Source organism: Bactrocera oleae, chromosome 3 (genome assembly GCF_042242935.1).
Source record: "Bactrocera oleae isolate idBacOlea1 chromosome 3, idBacOlea1, whole genome shotgun sequence".
Taxonomy (NCBI): domain Eukaryota; kingdom Metazoa; phylum Arthropoda; class Insecta; order Diptera; family Tephritidae; genus Bactrocera; species Bactrocera oleae.
The window spans coordinates 46,580,994-46,597,694 of record NC_091537.1 but is presented as its reverse complement, the minus strand read 5'-3'; the positions used below and the strand labels follow the sequence as shown (position 1 = coordinate 46,597,694).

The 16,701-nt window shown below is 35.6% G+C and overlaps 1 protein-coding gene and 1 long non-coding RNA gene across 4 annotated transcripts in view; one reads left to right on the top strand and one right to left on the bottom strand.

Annotated features, from left to right (window-relative positions):
• Nucleotides 1-16,701, top strand: part of LOC106622921 (BTB/POZ-zinc finger protein abrupt) — a 254,260-nt gene that overhangs the window by 61,902 nt on the left and 175,657 nt on the right. For both annotated transcript variants that reach the window (XM_070106587.1, XM_036365704.2), the window contains exon 3: nucleotides 9,882-10,227. In XM_070106587.1, coding sequence (XP_069962688.1) covers nucleotides 9,882-10,227 — 346 coding nt within the window. The remainder of the gene's footprint in view (nucleotides 1-9,881; nucleotides 10,228-16,701) is intronic.
• LOC106625359 (uncharacterized) lies at nucleotides 1,536-8,585 on the bottom strand. 2 transcript variants are annotated; one of them, XR_001331078.3, is made up of 6 exons: nucleotides 8,402-8,585; nucleotides 7,916-8,322; nucleotides 7,400-7,829; nucleotides 6,572-7,333; nucleotides 6,281-6,512; nucleotides 1,536-6,180 (listed from the first exon to the last, which is right to left on the bottom strand). It is a non-coding gene; the product is annotated as an uncharacterized lncRNA (long non-coding RNA). The 2 variants fall into 2 exon arrangements; XR_011395227.1 differs by lacking the exon at nucleotides 8,402-8,585 and having other exon boundaries at nucleotides 7,916-8,379.

Here is a 16,701-nt window from a genome sequence, read left to right as displayed (position 1 = left end):
GAATTTTTCAGCTTTGTTAGCCGTCCAGTCGAGCATTATACAAAATTCAATTTGCACCTTCTCATCCATTTACGTCCTCTGGCTGTATAACGTAAAAAAGTGCTACCACATTCTTCTCAGAGAACATGCCTCAATCTCATTGAATATTTTTTGGGCTATATGGAGACCAAGTTAGGAGAGCACAAAGTTAATAGCAAAAATTATGTTAGGGGTTAATATACCTCCTAAACTTACACAAAATTTGCTGCACTCTATGAATAAAAGACTAAATATCATGATAGAGGACAAAAGTGCACATAAAAAGTATTAATTTTCATACAGAGAGTGAAAATGTCAAGTTATGCAAACTGTACAAGTTTTTTTTTTGATTTCGAAAATGAAGTAATTTTTTTTGTTTAATGAAGAATACTGAATTTTTAAAAATAAATTTCAACAACATTATGAAAATTTATAAGCCGACGTTTTTCTCATTTTTGAATGCAATTAAAAAGTTTTAATACTTTAGATGATAGGTCACTTTAAAGTCAAACCATCTCCCTGTACAATTTTTTTTTTGGTTCACTGTACGAGTATAAAAGTACATACCATACATATGTATGTATATGGTATATGTATTTCGTTATGTTTTCTGCACGGTTTTTGAATGCCAATTGCAATAAATTCAGTATTTATTACAATGATATTTTTTTCCGATTGGTCTCAAAAATATTTCCTATATGTTACATTTGTTGTTAATGGACCATTGCCATGCTCACAAATCGCAATTAATCGAAAACGTTTAAAGTGCCATAACAAAGCTATGGAATAAGATAAGGGACTGTTATTTGGTGTAACGCAAACGCATTAGGGAAGGGCATCTTCTGCTTGAGATACTTTGAAAAAGTGGGCCTGACCCCACCCACTAATAGCTAAAGCTAAATCAACCAGACTTGCTCAGAGCATATATTTTCAGCACCTCTACTGAAAGCGTAAAAATGGGATTAATCGGTTTATCAAATGCTATAACTCAATAAATAAAAGCGTCAGTGGTGAAATTATATATCGTGGTACTTGCTAAACCAATTTCAATCAAATTTGGCACCTAACATTCGTATGTTACAGTGCGAAATGAGCGCAATCGGTCAAAAGACACGCCTACTTACCAAAGAGCACAACTTTAAATTTCATATGACTCTTTTACTTTCCGGTATATAAATCAACCACCAATGAATATATGGGGATAAGATTTTGCACAAATAATGCCCTTTAGAGAATCGTTTCCTGATAATAGTATATATGTTTGTCAAAAATGGGTTGAATCGGGTCAATACTTCCCTTAGCCACCATATACCAAATCTAAAGACTTTGAAATTTCCAGTTGACTTTATTCTCCATGTATCGGCCAATATATGAGTGATCTTAATAGAACTAAGTAAGCTTGGTTTTCTAATGACGGTGCATCTTTTTGTCTAAAATGGATATAATGGCGTGAAAACTTGCCCTAGCCCCCATTTAACAAATATCAGCATTTTTAAACGTCCGGCAGATTTATATTGATCATGACATGTGAGGTATCTTAATGAAACTCATTCATTTAACTCATTTAATAATGTGTGGTAGTGTCAAAAAGATAAAATCAGGTCAATACTACTCCTATATCCCATATACCTAATAAAATATTTTCAAACGTTACGTTGGCTTTATACCGTATATATTAATTAATATGTAAGATATTTTGTTTGAATATCATTAAAATGTCCCACATTTTAACCAACCTGAACGGCTTAAAGATAGGTGGTAATCGGAAGGTCGGAAATCACTATATAGGGCAGAAAGGGTCTGAGCCGATTACACTAACTTTTGACATTGATCAAATATACTACATATTTTCAATCAATTTCACTCACCGAAATATTCGGCATAAGGTTTGTTAGAATAAAATATAGCATCACTATTTGTAGTATATGGGAGTTGGAGTGATTCCCCGACCAATTTAACATATTTTTGGCATAAAACTGTAGTATATTCAATATTATACGTGCAGTTACTATTGCTAAGATATGTTATTGTAGATTTTGACCGATATATACGATACTAAGCCAAATGGCTGTTCTAAAATTTTTATATTAGGTATATGGGGCTACGGAAATTATTTGATCCGATTTAACTAATTTTTGCCATGCAGGCATACTATTATCAGAGAAGGATTCTCTCCCGATACATTCAGAAAGAATTAGATGGAATTAAAAATTGTGTTAGATGGGAAGTAGGCGTAGTACTCTGTAGCAACATGTTGCAAGAGTATAAAAATAATACGTGCATTGTAGACAGGCCCACTATTCGAAATTTACCTATCCAACGTGCTAAAAATACGCACTTCCCGCTTTAATATTTTTCAACTAATTTTTTTCATCATCTCGAAGTTACCTTCACTATTATTAAAAATTTTGTATGAGCTGTCATACTGTATAATTTTAAAAATATCGCATTTTTTAAGTCGGAAATAAAGATTTTACTACGAAGAGATTTTAGATATACATACATACGAGAATGTATCAAATAATGCCAAAAAGTAGTCGATTATGCGCAAAGTGCCGACTACCGTTAGAAGGGCGGAAAAATGCACAACTGTGCGTACTTTTCCATCACTATATTTGGATACAACGACTTTTTCCAGAGAGACTAATTTTCCATCATGAATCACAGGTAGCAACTGTATATTATTGCAAAATCTAGCTATTTTGGGGTATTTAATTACAAAACATTTCAAATGTGTTTAGATATTTTTGCACTATTTTCTCAACACAAAGCTTTGAAAATTTGTTCCCTATTCTCTTGTTGGTTCTAACAAAAACTCTATCTCCTTGGTTATACTGTCGCTTTTGTCGGTTTGCATTATGTCATTGAGGGTCTGTTTTTTGAGTAAGTATTAAGTTACCTCGTATTTTATTTCTACGCTCTTCTGAAATTGAATGAATTATGTCTATCGGTCTTTTTTATAGTGACTGAGTGAATTGTTCGATTGTATTTAGTTGTCACAAGGAGTATTTTTCGCAGCGCTCTATTTCCGTAAGAGTAATGTGAAATCTTTCAATTTGAACATTGGTAGTACTTGGAGTAAGAGATGTCGTGTAAATTTTTATTCCAAAATGATTTTTCAGTATTACCTTAATTGTTTCAGAATTTAGTGATCTTTCATTCTCGCAAACTTAAGTTTTGGTGTTTTTATAAAAATTAAAGTTCATAGGCTCTTTTATATCAACTATAGCTGTTGATTTTATTGGCTATAACTTAGGAAATCTATCTAACGAACTGAGAAAATGGGTTTTATCAGTAGAGTAGATATCCACATGGAGAATTTCTCCAGGATATGTTGGAATAGGACTTTCACCAATTCCTGGATTTGATGGATGCCTTTGGTATTTGGCCTCTCTACAAATTCAGCAACTTGATACTTTGCTTTTACGTTTTGGCGTATGCATGGAAAATAGTAGTTTTCTAAAACTTATTGAATGTTCTCACGTTATAAGCGATGAGCTCTGTTATGTTATATAATATTTTTAAAGTTTCTTTTTGGTTGTCCTCGTTGATATCCTCGAAGATATCTATGACTTGTTTTTTGTATGCCGAATTTTAACGGCCGGGAACTCAGTAAGAATTCTATTTTAAATTTTTACAATCATTGGAAGTTCATATAGTAAACAATTAACTACAATCGGATTAATACAATTTTTCAAAGCTTGTATTAGTTCCTGTGTTTTTCGCGACCCATCTAACCTTTACTTTTGTTTAGATATGAGTTTTAATACGCCACAAAGATTAAACTTATACCCTACAAAAGTACCGTTATTATGTTAACTAGGATTCAGGAAAAATATATAATTAAGTACGTAAAATACATTTTTGTACACTGAATACGTGTTCGATAATATTGATAGCGCAATTCACACAGATGTAACGTACAGCTGATGCTGATGCCGCCGACCTTTAAATGCGCGGCGCGCGAATGCGGGTGGAGTGAATGTGCGAGCGAGAGGCAATGAGGGTTGCGGGGGCGACATGGGATGTGAAGCGGCGAACGCGTGTGCAGAACTTGCAAACGTCTCGTCAGTAGGTTATTGTTGGTCAAGGACCAGCATTGTTTTTACGCGAAGTGATTATAGTTTCAAAATGGATATATTTTGAAAAAGACCAACAGAACCGTCAGCTTCTGGTGGGAGCGATGAAACTAAATCAAAGAAAAAACGGCTTTACGATGAAGATTATTTAAAATTCGGATATAATGTGTTTGGCAATAAACCACAATGCGTTATTTGCTTTGAACTGTTATCAAGAGAAAGCATGAAGCCATCAAAATTATTATGCCACATTGAATACAAAACATCCAAATGAGAAAAATAAACCCGTGGATTATTTTGACAGAAAATTAAAAGCTCTTTAACATCATGCCATAGAACAAATGTCCAACGTAAAGCGTTTCTGTGTAGTTATCGAGTAGCGCTTCGTGTGGTTAAAGCTGGAAAACCTCACGATATTGACAAAAATTTGATTTTTCCAGAGGCTTTAGATATGGCAGAAATTATGTTTGGCAAACAAGAGGTAAAGAAACTTAAAAGTTTACTTCTCTGTGACCATTCAACGCAGGATAAGCGATATGGCGACTGATGTTCGCGATCAAGTTATAGAAAAGATAATTTTGTGGTAAGTAAGTACTTTTGTGGCCTTGTAATTTGATGAATCCACATATTGCAGATTGTGTGCAGTTTGTAGCTTTTGTGTGTTTTGAATCTAATGAAAAATATAGAGAACGAGGAACTTCTATAATTTTAATTTTTAATTTTTGTAAATTGTCTATGCTTTCTGCACCAGTTAAAAAATCGTCAACATAAAACCTTTCACAAATAGGAGACGATGCTAGTGGAAAGGCATCTTTATTGACTTCGCTTCTTCATAAAATAAGTTGATATCGTTGATCTTGTTCGTCAATCTAAAATTTCCGATACATTTTTGGATACAAGCGATATGACAATAATGTCATCATTAGTTCTGGTTGAATTGTTGCTCCAACCATAAGTATTTCATTTAATGAGCAATCAGAAGTAGGGCGCGCAGAGGCATCGAATATAACCCGAAGCTTGGTCGTAGAACTTTGTGGACGGAGTATACAATGATGTGGAGTTATAAAGTGAGAACTATTGTATTTAAATCAAAGTTTTTTATGGCAACCATGTGCCCAAGCTCAATGTATTCTTCTATGAAATGTCTTTCTGGCATTGTAGAAAGAGTTGCGTAATATTGTAGACTAAACCTTAAATCGGAACCGAACTTGTATACGTCCATCACTCTTCACTTGAACGTTTTGAATGAAATGTTGTTGTTTTAGTAAAATTTTCAATTTCCCAAAAACGTTGAGGAATCGAAGCGATGTTCGATTTATTTGAATTTTGTACAAAATAACATTCCGAATGGATGGGCGGGTGGCGTTTAAAAATTACCACTAACAATCCAACTTGATTTGATTTTTCAAGAGGGATTGTGCCTTTTTGAAGTCTTTCAAAAAATATTTCTGCATTAAGCAATAAATCTATACGTTGCGGTTTGTAGAAGTAGGGATCCGCAAGCTGAATGTTTTCAGGAATATCCCATTGAGAAGTGTTGATAAATTGCGATATACAAGTATAATCTGCAATACGAGATTTGATTTTCGCATTTTCTGCATACTTTGAATTAGAATGAGTATCTGAAATACCTAATACTTCATGATGTGAGAAAAACATTTTAAGCTGCAACCGCTTCGCTGTTTCCTTGGTGATTTAATTCGGAACATGAATCCAATAACTTACGAGCTGGCTACATCACTCCAAATTTATCCTGTATGTAAATTAAGGCTGTTGGTATTATCGCACTTTTACGTGTGCATGCGATGAGTGAAACTGATGGATTGGTTGGTGAATGATGCGATGGATTCGACGAAGTATACGGCATAGGTGTTTGTTCTTTTCCTTTAGGTTCTAACTTTTGTACAATGGGGTAATTTGTAGCTCCAACGGTGGCGAAATGCAGACGAAAGTGGTGTGATTGAAGACATATACGGCAACGACATTTCAATGGGCATTTAGATACTGTGTTCTTTGCGTAAGCAATTGATGCAATAGCAATAGCATATTGCTTCTCCCAATAAAAACGCATCTTAGCTGATAACTGTAGAAATGAAGGACAATTGCTTAGGCTATGTTCTGCATTATTGCAATGTACAATATACAATTTCACAACGCGTTAACGAATTAATAATTTTTCTTACCGAGTAGCTTACAATCCCACTGTGTTACCATTAAGTTTTCCCCGTTTGACAAGTTTCTAATACTTTGTATTGTATGTCAATTTTGAATCAGAATCAATTTCAATTAAGACGATATGAATTAACATTGAATTCATTATGTGGCTTTCTGAGCCCAACGAGAGTATCGCACCTCGTAGCGCTGCAACAGTGTCGATGATATTACGTAGACTTCCTGCGTCAGATCTTTTCACGACTGGAACATTAAAAAGCGATATAATGTGATCTTGAAAAATGAATTCATTATTGTCTTACCGTTCTTTGATCCGCTGTATAGCCTTCGGGTAGTTTTCTTCGGTTACCTGAAAGGGTTCGATTACGCTATGGGCTGGTCTTGAAACACAGTTTAAAAGATAATTAAATTTGTCCACCTTTGCCATTGTTGGGTCATCGTGCAAAAGGTGCGGAAAAAGCGTTTATATTCCACATATTTGCCGTCAAATTTTGGAAATTTAAGTGAAGGCCTTTTCTAGAGTTAATTAACGAAAATATTTCTGATTTTGTTGAAATGTACGTTTCTTCAACTTTTGCTCTCTATTTGTCTAACGGAGCAAGAGCTTTAATATTGTGCGGGACGTCGCCAATATGTTGAAAATAGGACTCAACAATTTGCAATCAACATTCGAGAACATGCGAATCAGTATCGACTTCTTCACAAGTAATTCGTTGCTTCATACTATGTAGGTTGAACGAAGAAGTTAATAATCGTTGAACGCGTTTGAATTTCCGAGGACAAAGTTTATTGTTCCTCATCAGCCATGTTAGGCACATTGGCTTTATTGTTAGTAGGCATTTGAAGGCACAAAAAAATATATATATACGAGTACCTGAGCAATGGAGAATATGAAGATGTTGTTGTAGATGTAGCAAAGACAGATCTGCAATAGTGGACGAACTGTGGGTAACTTCGACAGAAGTTGATAAGAAGAAGGTCTCGAACGAATGTTGAAAACCACGTGTAATTTGTATATACCGAGTACAGCGGCTACTACGATGATATGTAGCACGAATGAATTGCTAAAATAAAGAATTTCGATCCTTTAGTTGACGTTTTCCACATTAACACTATATATTAAATTTAACCTTTTATTTTTATATCTCATTTTTTTAATTTAAGGATGACTTTTTTCTTAATGCGAAGTAAAATATAGTAGCCTATGACCTTCAATATTAATTAATAAGATACCACATTTGATTGTAATCATTTCACCCTTTCGTCGAATAATGAAATTTGAATTCTTTCGTATCATTTTTTAATACAAACACCTGAATGTATTTGGCTGCCTTTCCTCACCGAAAAAATGGCTAAAATTGGCGCCTCATGGTGCATAAATGTGTATTGAGCTGCTGGAGGGCTCAATTTTGCCAAATATGGTACAAAAACACGTCGAAGTACATTGATGTACTGCTCGCTAGCAGCTGCATTTCTCCGCATAACGTTCACACGGTCTACGCGCACAAATTGAATGGCTTCTGTCACTTCTTCTAGCCGGCACTCGTCGCTGAAGATAATCTTTGTTAAGAAGAAAATCATGTTAAATAACAGGTTAACTTTGAATGGGGGACTTTCGGGGGAAGTTCATAACTTTTTATGTTTACCTTGTTCCAATCTACCTATGTGTAGTTCTGATGGAGCCTAGCTCATATTACCCGTTGATTTTTCATTCACTTGGTCAATTTTGGTTTCTTGTCTGGATGGCGGCATTTAAGGTTATTTTCTAATAAGATGCGTTCAACTGTTTTATGCGATATTTTAACATGGGCATAATTTAGCTCCTTTGTAATTTCTCTAGCTGGTTTAATACGCGTTTCTAGAGCGAGCCTCACTACTTTACGTCGAATGCGCGCAAACATTTTCCTATTTTGGGCAGCATTTTGCCGCTTACTTGAGCGAGCAACAGCTCCTTTTTTGAACGTGTGCACAATTTTCGCTACCCGTGTAACAGTAGCTGCATTCACTTCAATTTTATCCTATTTCTCTATAGGGTTTCGTTTGAAATGTCCGACTTTTTTTCCATTTCCAAAAAAGTATATTTTTCATTGCTTATATTGTAAAGCTTCAGAAAAATTCCAAAAAATACTTACCTAACAAATAATACTCTGGAATCTACGAAATAATAATTAATGATATGAAAAAATTCGATTTCTTCCACTGCGCCACACAATTTATCTCTGATGAACCAGAAATCACAAGTGCTAAACCACAAGTGAAGTTAACATTTCAACGTGATTTCGTATTTAAGTCCCGCTAATTACAACGGGATATTTTTTTTATATTTGGCTCGGAGTAATATGTAGTGCACAACCTACTTAATGCTTCAGCAGTAAAAAAAATTCAAATTATTCGCCTAGCAACCTTCCCCAGTACGTTATTCGTAAATTGTTGTATATATTTACCATGTTTCTAATGGGTTGGCGGGGTACTGTATATACATATAAATAATCGGAATGACGAGAATAGTTGAATTCCGAATGACTGTCTGTCTATCCGTCCGTCCGTGCAAGTGATAACCTGAGTAAAAATGTAGATATCTTGATGGAACTTCGTTAACGTGTTCCTTGGCGCCTAAGGTGGTGGTCGGTATTGCCGGTGGGCAGAATGGGTTCATTGCCACGCCTCGAAAGTGCCGTTAAATGAAAACATATAAAGTTCTTTAACAAAGCACTAAATTTAGATACAAAACTGTAATTTTGTAGAGGAGATCACAATAGCGACGGACACCTTTGGGCTATACATTTTTTTAAAGAGGGGGTGGCCTCGCCCCGTAAATGGTTTAATGTACATATCTTCCAAACCGCTGAAGCTAACTCAACCACATAAGCTCAGAAGAAGTTTTTAGCACTGCTTTATACAATGAGAAAATGGGTATAATCAGGTAATAACCAGGCCCGCTCCGAATATAACAGTTAGGTTGAAAACTATTAAAAGTTCGAAAACTCATTGAATAAATGCGCCACGAGCAATAAATTCCAGAGTCATGATGATTCAAAAGTGGTTTAAGATAATTACTTATAGTCAGATTTCTGCAATTAAAGTTTTTCCATTTTTCTAAGAACAAACGCAAATATAGAGCTGTTTATATAGAAAAATTAATCTGCATCAGATAAGTATTTTCCAGCATTGTAATTTTTAGAATTTATGGCGTATCTACAAGTATCTTGTATCAAATCTTGTAATATTAATTTGACATAGGATTACAACATAGGCTCCACTGGAACCAAACACTGCCATACTCGTACAGTTGTTAAACACTGTTTATTGAAAACATTGAGATATGATATACATACATACTGTTTGTTGTAAAAGATTAGTTGACTTCACCACAAGTAATAGTTTATGAAAATGTTAAGGCTTGACTAATGTACACAAAAATCCCATCCATTCTAGAAATTATAATATCTGCGAATAATTAACAAATTTAATTTTCAGGTTTTTGCAATTATTTATACATGTTTATTTTCCTAAAGTGAGTATTAAATATACCATTTTCTTCTTATAATAATATTATAATTCCTAAACTATAATAATAATTAAGTAATATTTGTGTTTTTTTTTTTGTTTCAGTTTCATGTACAATGGAGAAGTAAATATAAGACAAGATCAATTACAAGATTTTTTAAAAACTGCACATATGCTGCAGATACGTGGCTTGACGGATGTTTCTGATAACTACTGCTCTCCAGAATTTAATTTTGCAGAAAATAAACCACTGGATAATTCCATTATCAGTAGTAAAGCATATAAAAAGGATTCTGATAAAGATGGCGGTAATACAGAATGTGTAGAAAACACTAGTCATTTTTCAAAATACAAACTGTTTTCTGATCGTCCAATTACATCCGCTTTGATGACCAACTTTAATAATAATTCTGTTACCCCATCTCTTATAAAGGAAACACAATCGGCTGCAGTAAGTTTCAGCTACTAATGATATATAAATAATTTTAAGTCATATATAATATGTGCAAATATCATTATTAACTTATATGTTAAACTTTTCTATGCTGGAAAACATGCCTTTCTTTTTATTTACTGATTAATTATGCATGATTAGGTATATTCGTTAGTTTAATCAAGTTCATCAAATTTGTGTACAATTGCCCAAGCCATTGGCTATGAGTTATGTTTATCTCCTTGATTGGAGCTGCAACTGTCCATAGTTTTTGAAGAGTCAAAATAGCCCTTTTAATCAGAAACAAGGTTAAAAGATACACTTTTGTTTACAGTTACTATTGAGTTGCAGTGTGGAGGTATGGTTTCCCCTCGAGCTTGAAGTTCTCGAAGGGGCCCGTATTTTTCAAAAAAATTAAGTGAATAGTTAAAAATTAAAATGCTTTTGATCGGTGATTAATCCGAACATTTATTTAAACGTTGTGATTATCGATAAAGGAACGTATCTCGCTTTTGTAGACTGCAAAGCCGCTATTGCCGGTTTAATTTGGAAAACATTGAAAAATTACAACAATCCATTAGAAGATTGCTATGATAATGGTAGCAATATGAGCAGTGAATATGAAGGAGTGCAAAATCACATCCAACGCAAAAATAAGTATGCAGTTTTTTCACTCTGTGGTGCCGACACGCTGAATTTGGCTGGAGTGGACTCGACAGAATGCTGTCCTCGAGCAATAATTTTTTTGGTGCCGTTCAAAAATTTTTCAATGTTTTCTTTAGCAGTACACAACCTTGTGAAATTCTGAAATCCAAAATGTCCAATTCACTTCTCTGCCTTTCTAATACAATGTGGTGTACCAGAATCGTGAAAAATCTTCCCGAATTGAAAAACACTTTGAAAGAAGTTAATAAATTTAACCGTACGGCAGAAAATCGTCAGCTGAAATTCGAAAATATATGACCAAATTTGAGTGCGTTTTGATTGATTCCATATGATTTAAAATCCATCAGTCAATCAATAAAAAAAATTGGTTTTTCAAGAGATCAATGCCACCATAGACATTGAAGTAAGAAATATAGAAAGACTTCTTGTCGACTTGCAATTTCTGCGCAACCAGTGGCAAACCATCTATAATGAATGCCAAATTACTGCAGAGAACTTAGAGTATGTCGAGGCGATCAGCAAGAAAAAAAAACAAACACGGGAACGAGCTACTTGAAGAAGTGGATGAAAAATGCAGTCAAGAAGAAATCAAAAGAAATCGTTCCCATTGCTGTGGCAGTTCCATGATATGAAAGTATATCAATCCAACGGCGCTGCAAAAAAGTTTGCAAAAAATTATTCTGTTGATGTATCTGAAAAGTTGGTCAATGAAGCTATTCATTTTACTCCATTTTTCATCTTCACCGATTCAGAGTAGTCTTGAAATCAAAATTAAAAATCTCTACAATTTTTGGACACGTCTCCAAGCGGCTCATAACGCCATAGTAGAATCTGACGATTCAGATCTACCACAAAATTTTAAATCATTAGCTTACGCCAAATACAAAAACTGCTTAAACCAGTACGAAGCTACAAAAACTATGATCTCCCATCAGTTAAAGCTAATAAAAGCTATTGCACCTACTCTATATTCGAGAGTAGAGCTGCCACAAGTACAAAATCATATGGTAAGTTCAGGCATCCAACTCAAGGTGCCCGCATGTGACGCAGAAACATTTTATGGAGGTTATGAAGGTCCCGTCCTTCCGGGACATGTTTACAGCCGTTTACATTAACCATCCCAAGGCGCAATAGTAAAACAGTTCGCACTTAATGACGACAATTTCAATTTGGCTTGGCAAGCTATGAAAATGAAAGGATATTGGTCGATAAAGAAGTAGCGACACTAATAAACTTACCTAAGATTAAAAAACAAACAAGTTAAGAACATATTAGACTACTATCCACTGTTTCTTATTGTTTATCGGTTCTATCGACACAAAATATTCCCACAGACAGCTGGGACCCAATACAATATATGCACCGCCGCTTTACCAGAAAAATCGTTACTTTTAAGTTTGCAATCGCTGTCATCTCGAAAAACTTGCCTAACGTGGCAACAAATGAAAGATTTTTTAACTACCCAGTATGAAATCGCTGAAAGGGTAGATAAAAAACTAATTAAAACAAAAATTTTTCAACACGACCTAAAAAGAAGCTGCAATAGACCTCCAGCTAGTAGCAAAAACAAATTAAACAGAAGCTTTTACAAAACGCAATCGTTCACATCCGAACAGAATAAACATACGTCATGCGAACTATGCACAACTACAATCTAGCGAGAAGTTTAAAAAATTAAAAATTCACGAAAGAAACAATTTTGTCAGATCAAAAAGACTTTGTACAAATTGCTTGTCAATGCGCATAAATATATAAATTGCAAAAGCAAATTCAATTGCTTATATTGTCATAAAAGACACCACACTATGCTTCATTACAGTAACTGTCCCATATCGCCCAAAAGCAGCGCTTATCAGAAAAGAACCACGGGTTTAATTGCAAAAGCAAATCACCAAAATCAAAATCCCGAAAACTGCCAAGGAGCACCATGCTGCTCAAAGGCATTAAAAAGACAAACGCTACACAGCGAAATTCAAAACAGGTTATTACTACCTACAGCAGTTATCTCCATCGAACATCGAGGAGAACTCTACAAAGTTAGAGCCTTAATAGACCAAGGATCACAACGATCCTTCATAGAGTCTAGTGTCCAAAATAGGCTAAAACTGCCAGCAAAACAATCAAATTTTGAAATTACGGGAATGGCGGAAGAGTAGTCCGAAACTCAAATAAAATCTGCCCCATTACCCAAACTTTCCCCCAAGCGGATAAGCGAAATGTATCAGAAGCTATAGTCCTACCGCAACTTACTAAAATGCTTCCAAGCTATCATATAAGTAGCAAGCATTGGCAAAAGGTGTCACACCTAAAGCTAGCAGATCTCAACTGCAACACCCCCGCTCAAATAGATATTCTAATAGGCAGCGATCTTATACCGCAAATAGTACTTGAATGTGTTGAAAAAATATCAACCACCTATCTAGCCCAAAACACTATATTTGGTTGGATTCGAAGTGGACTAGTTACAGAACCTGTTTCCACATCAATAATTCAAGTTGACGAAAACTGTAAAGAATATGTTAATCCACAATTCCGATAATGTTGGGAATTTAAGAAACTCTTCCCTATATCAGTTACAATCCAAGAAGGTCAGTATTGTGAAGACTTCTACAAAGCCACAACTATTCGATCAGATAATGATCGGTACGTCGTACGACTACTACTAAATTTACAATGTTCCAACACTCCACGAATTGGCAGGAACAAAAAGTCAAAGTCCCTTCTGACAAGATCAGTTTTAAAAACACAAATATGTAACTTTTCGACACCGCAGGATGGCTCTTGGCAATAATGATATAAAAATCCGACTTCAAAAATCTTGTGCTATATGGCGCGCTACTACTTGCCAAATTAGTGCATAGTCGAAAAATTCACACCTCCCTTTTACATAATTATATATATAACAATTCAAAAATAAAGTTATGGTATCACTATACTTCCGATGTGATACAGTGACCCACCCAGACTTAAAAAAATCAAAGGTCGAACTTATCGCAACTATCTAAGCGCTCATCATATGGGTAGTCTATGGGAAACACTAGTAAAAGTTGTAAATCTTACTTCAAAAAAGTGAGCGAAAATCACAAATCTCACTCTCGCAATATCCCTCTTCAAAGGTCTCAAAGGAGCATCCATTCTGGCCATACCTGAGCCAGGCGTGGAATCGCTATCCATAATGATGCTTATGGAAAACACAATATTTAAAGGACCTCAACAAGAGGCCACAGAACGCCAAACCTTGGAGATTGTGTCCTTTCTAATTACTCCGTAAAATGTAAAACCAAAAAACGAGCAAATACCATGAGTTTTAAAATCAACAACAAATTCAAGTAGAGAGTAGATTAACAAAACTACTCCAACAAATCTGTAAAATTGCTTACCGGTAGCACACCTAAGTACATACCAAGAAAGTTTTTAAGCCAAAGCCGTTTTCAACGCCGACTACGTGTAATACTAGGCAAAAGTTCGCCTAGGAGGTTCAGGATGTTTAAATGAGATAAGCCTTCCCTACACATACACACCACTCTACTCAGAAAAACTGGTGCACCCTAGTATAACCCACTACAATACACCACACAGGACAACACACCACAGCATCCCGCCTGTACACCACCTCAGCAAACAAAAAGGATGGTCTCCGCAGCAGATACACCTCATTCCATACGAACGCGATCCAGTGCGCTACCCTCTTTCGATGAAACAACGATTCAACGCGTTTGCCCTTTTTTTCGCTACGTTACTTCGATGCAGTGACGGGACATTACACATAATCTTTTTTTCGGTGTCTCCAAGGTGCATATGACGTAATAGTAGAATCTGACGACTCAAATCTACCTGAAAATTTGAAATCCTCGACTTACGCCAAATACGAGAACTGCTTTTTACCAGTTTGAAGAAACAAAAGCAATGATTTCGGATCAATTAAAATTAATTAAAGCAATTGCACCTACTCCACAGCCGAGAGTGGAGCTGCCATAAGTACAAAGTCAAGAGGCAAGTTCAAGCATCCATCTCAAGGTGCCCGCATGTGACACATACATTTTTCATGGTGGTTATGCACAATGGCCGTCCTTCCGGGACATATTTACAGCCGTTTACATAAACCACCCAAAAAATGTAATTGGATACAAAACAAAAGGTCAAGCAGGCGTCAAGGCTTGGGAAGCTCTTAAATCAAGACACGGAAAAGAAAGAATTTTGGTTGATAAACAAATATCGATACTAATGAAAATACCAAAAATTCAAAAGGAAACAAGTAAAGAATTTATCAAACTTCAATCCACTGGTTTGTCGGTTTTATCGACACAGAATATTCCCACAGACAGCTGGGACCTTATACTTGTAAGCATATGCACCGCCACATTACGAGAAAAATCATTACTTTCGTGGGAGCAATCGCTCTCATCACGAAGAAAATGCCCCACGTGGCAACAAATGAAAGATTTCCTAACTACCCAATACGAAATCGCAGAAAGGGTAGACAAAAAAATGGTCAGAACAAAAATTGTTCAACACGACCTACATAGAAGCTTCAATAGACCCAAAGCCAGTATCAACAATAATTTAAATAGAAGCGTTTTTAAAAATCAATTGTTCACATCCGAACAATACAAACAAACGTCACGGTGACTGTGTACAGGAGGCCATAAGCTCAAATCTTGCGAGAAATTCAAAAAATTGAATATTATTGACCACAATAATTTTGTAAAAACAAAAAGACTTTGTAGAAATTGTCTGTCATTATAACAATTTTTCCAGCTCACCCCCAAACAGCGCAAATATGAAAAGAACCACGGGTTTAGTTGCAACAGCAAATCCCGAAGTGCGAAATCTCGAAAATTTCCCAGAAGCACCATGCTGCTCAAAGGCATTAAAACCCTTGCCTTGCCGCAATTAACAAACATGTTTCCAAGCTATCACATAAATGGGAGAAAAATGGGCCTATATCAGGCAAAAGGTTTCACACCTAAAGCCAGCAGATCCCAACTGCAACACTCCTGCTCAAATAGATCTTCTATTAGGCAGCGATCTCATACCACAGAAAATACTACTACAAAATACTATTTTTGGTTGGTTTCTAAGTAGACTAGTTTCTGAACCAGTAAAATAAAAGTCTTGTATCTTATTGTGGAGCTTAGTTATGGCAATTTATTTGTTTTTGAATAATGGCGTTTTGTGGGCGTGGCAGTGGTCCGATTACGCCCATCTGCAATACCAACCGACTCACGGTACCAAGAAACATGTCTACCAAGTTTTATAAAGATATCTCAATTTTCACTCAAGTTATAGCATGCACGGACGGACGGACGGACAGACAGTCACGCGGATTTCAACTCGTCTCTTCATCCTGATCATTTATATATACATATGTAACCCTATATCTAACTCGATTAGTTTTAGGTGGTACAAACAACTGTTAGGTGTAGCAACAGGTTGCGAGAGTATAAAAATCATAAACGACAATTTCTACTCATTTTACTTGAATCATCACGCAGTAGTATAGCCAGATAAAAAAACAACCTAATCAGAGTGGTTTTCAATGCCTCAAGATCCACTAGTTGTCGGAAAACACAAAGTCCGAATTTCCTCTGGCAATCGAATTGTTAAAAACTCAAACGTATGTAGACGATATCCTGTCTGGAAGTCACAGTCTTCCACAAGCATACCAGTCACTATTAGAAGTGACACAAGCCCTCAAAACCGCAGGGTTTCCGTTGAAAAAGATAACGGCGAACCACCCTAACAGTCTAAAAAATATACCAAATGGAAAATACAACAAAAAACTCTGGGGATCAAATGGAATGCGATATCTGACCAGTTTTCATA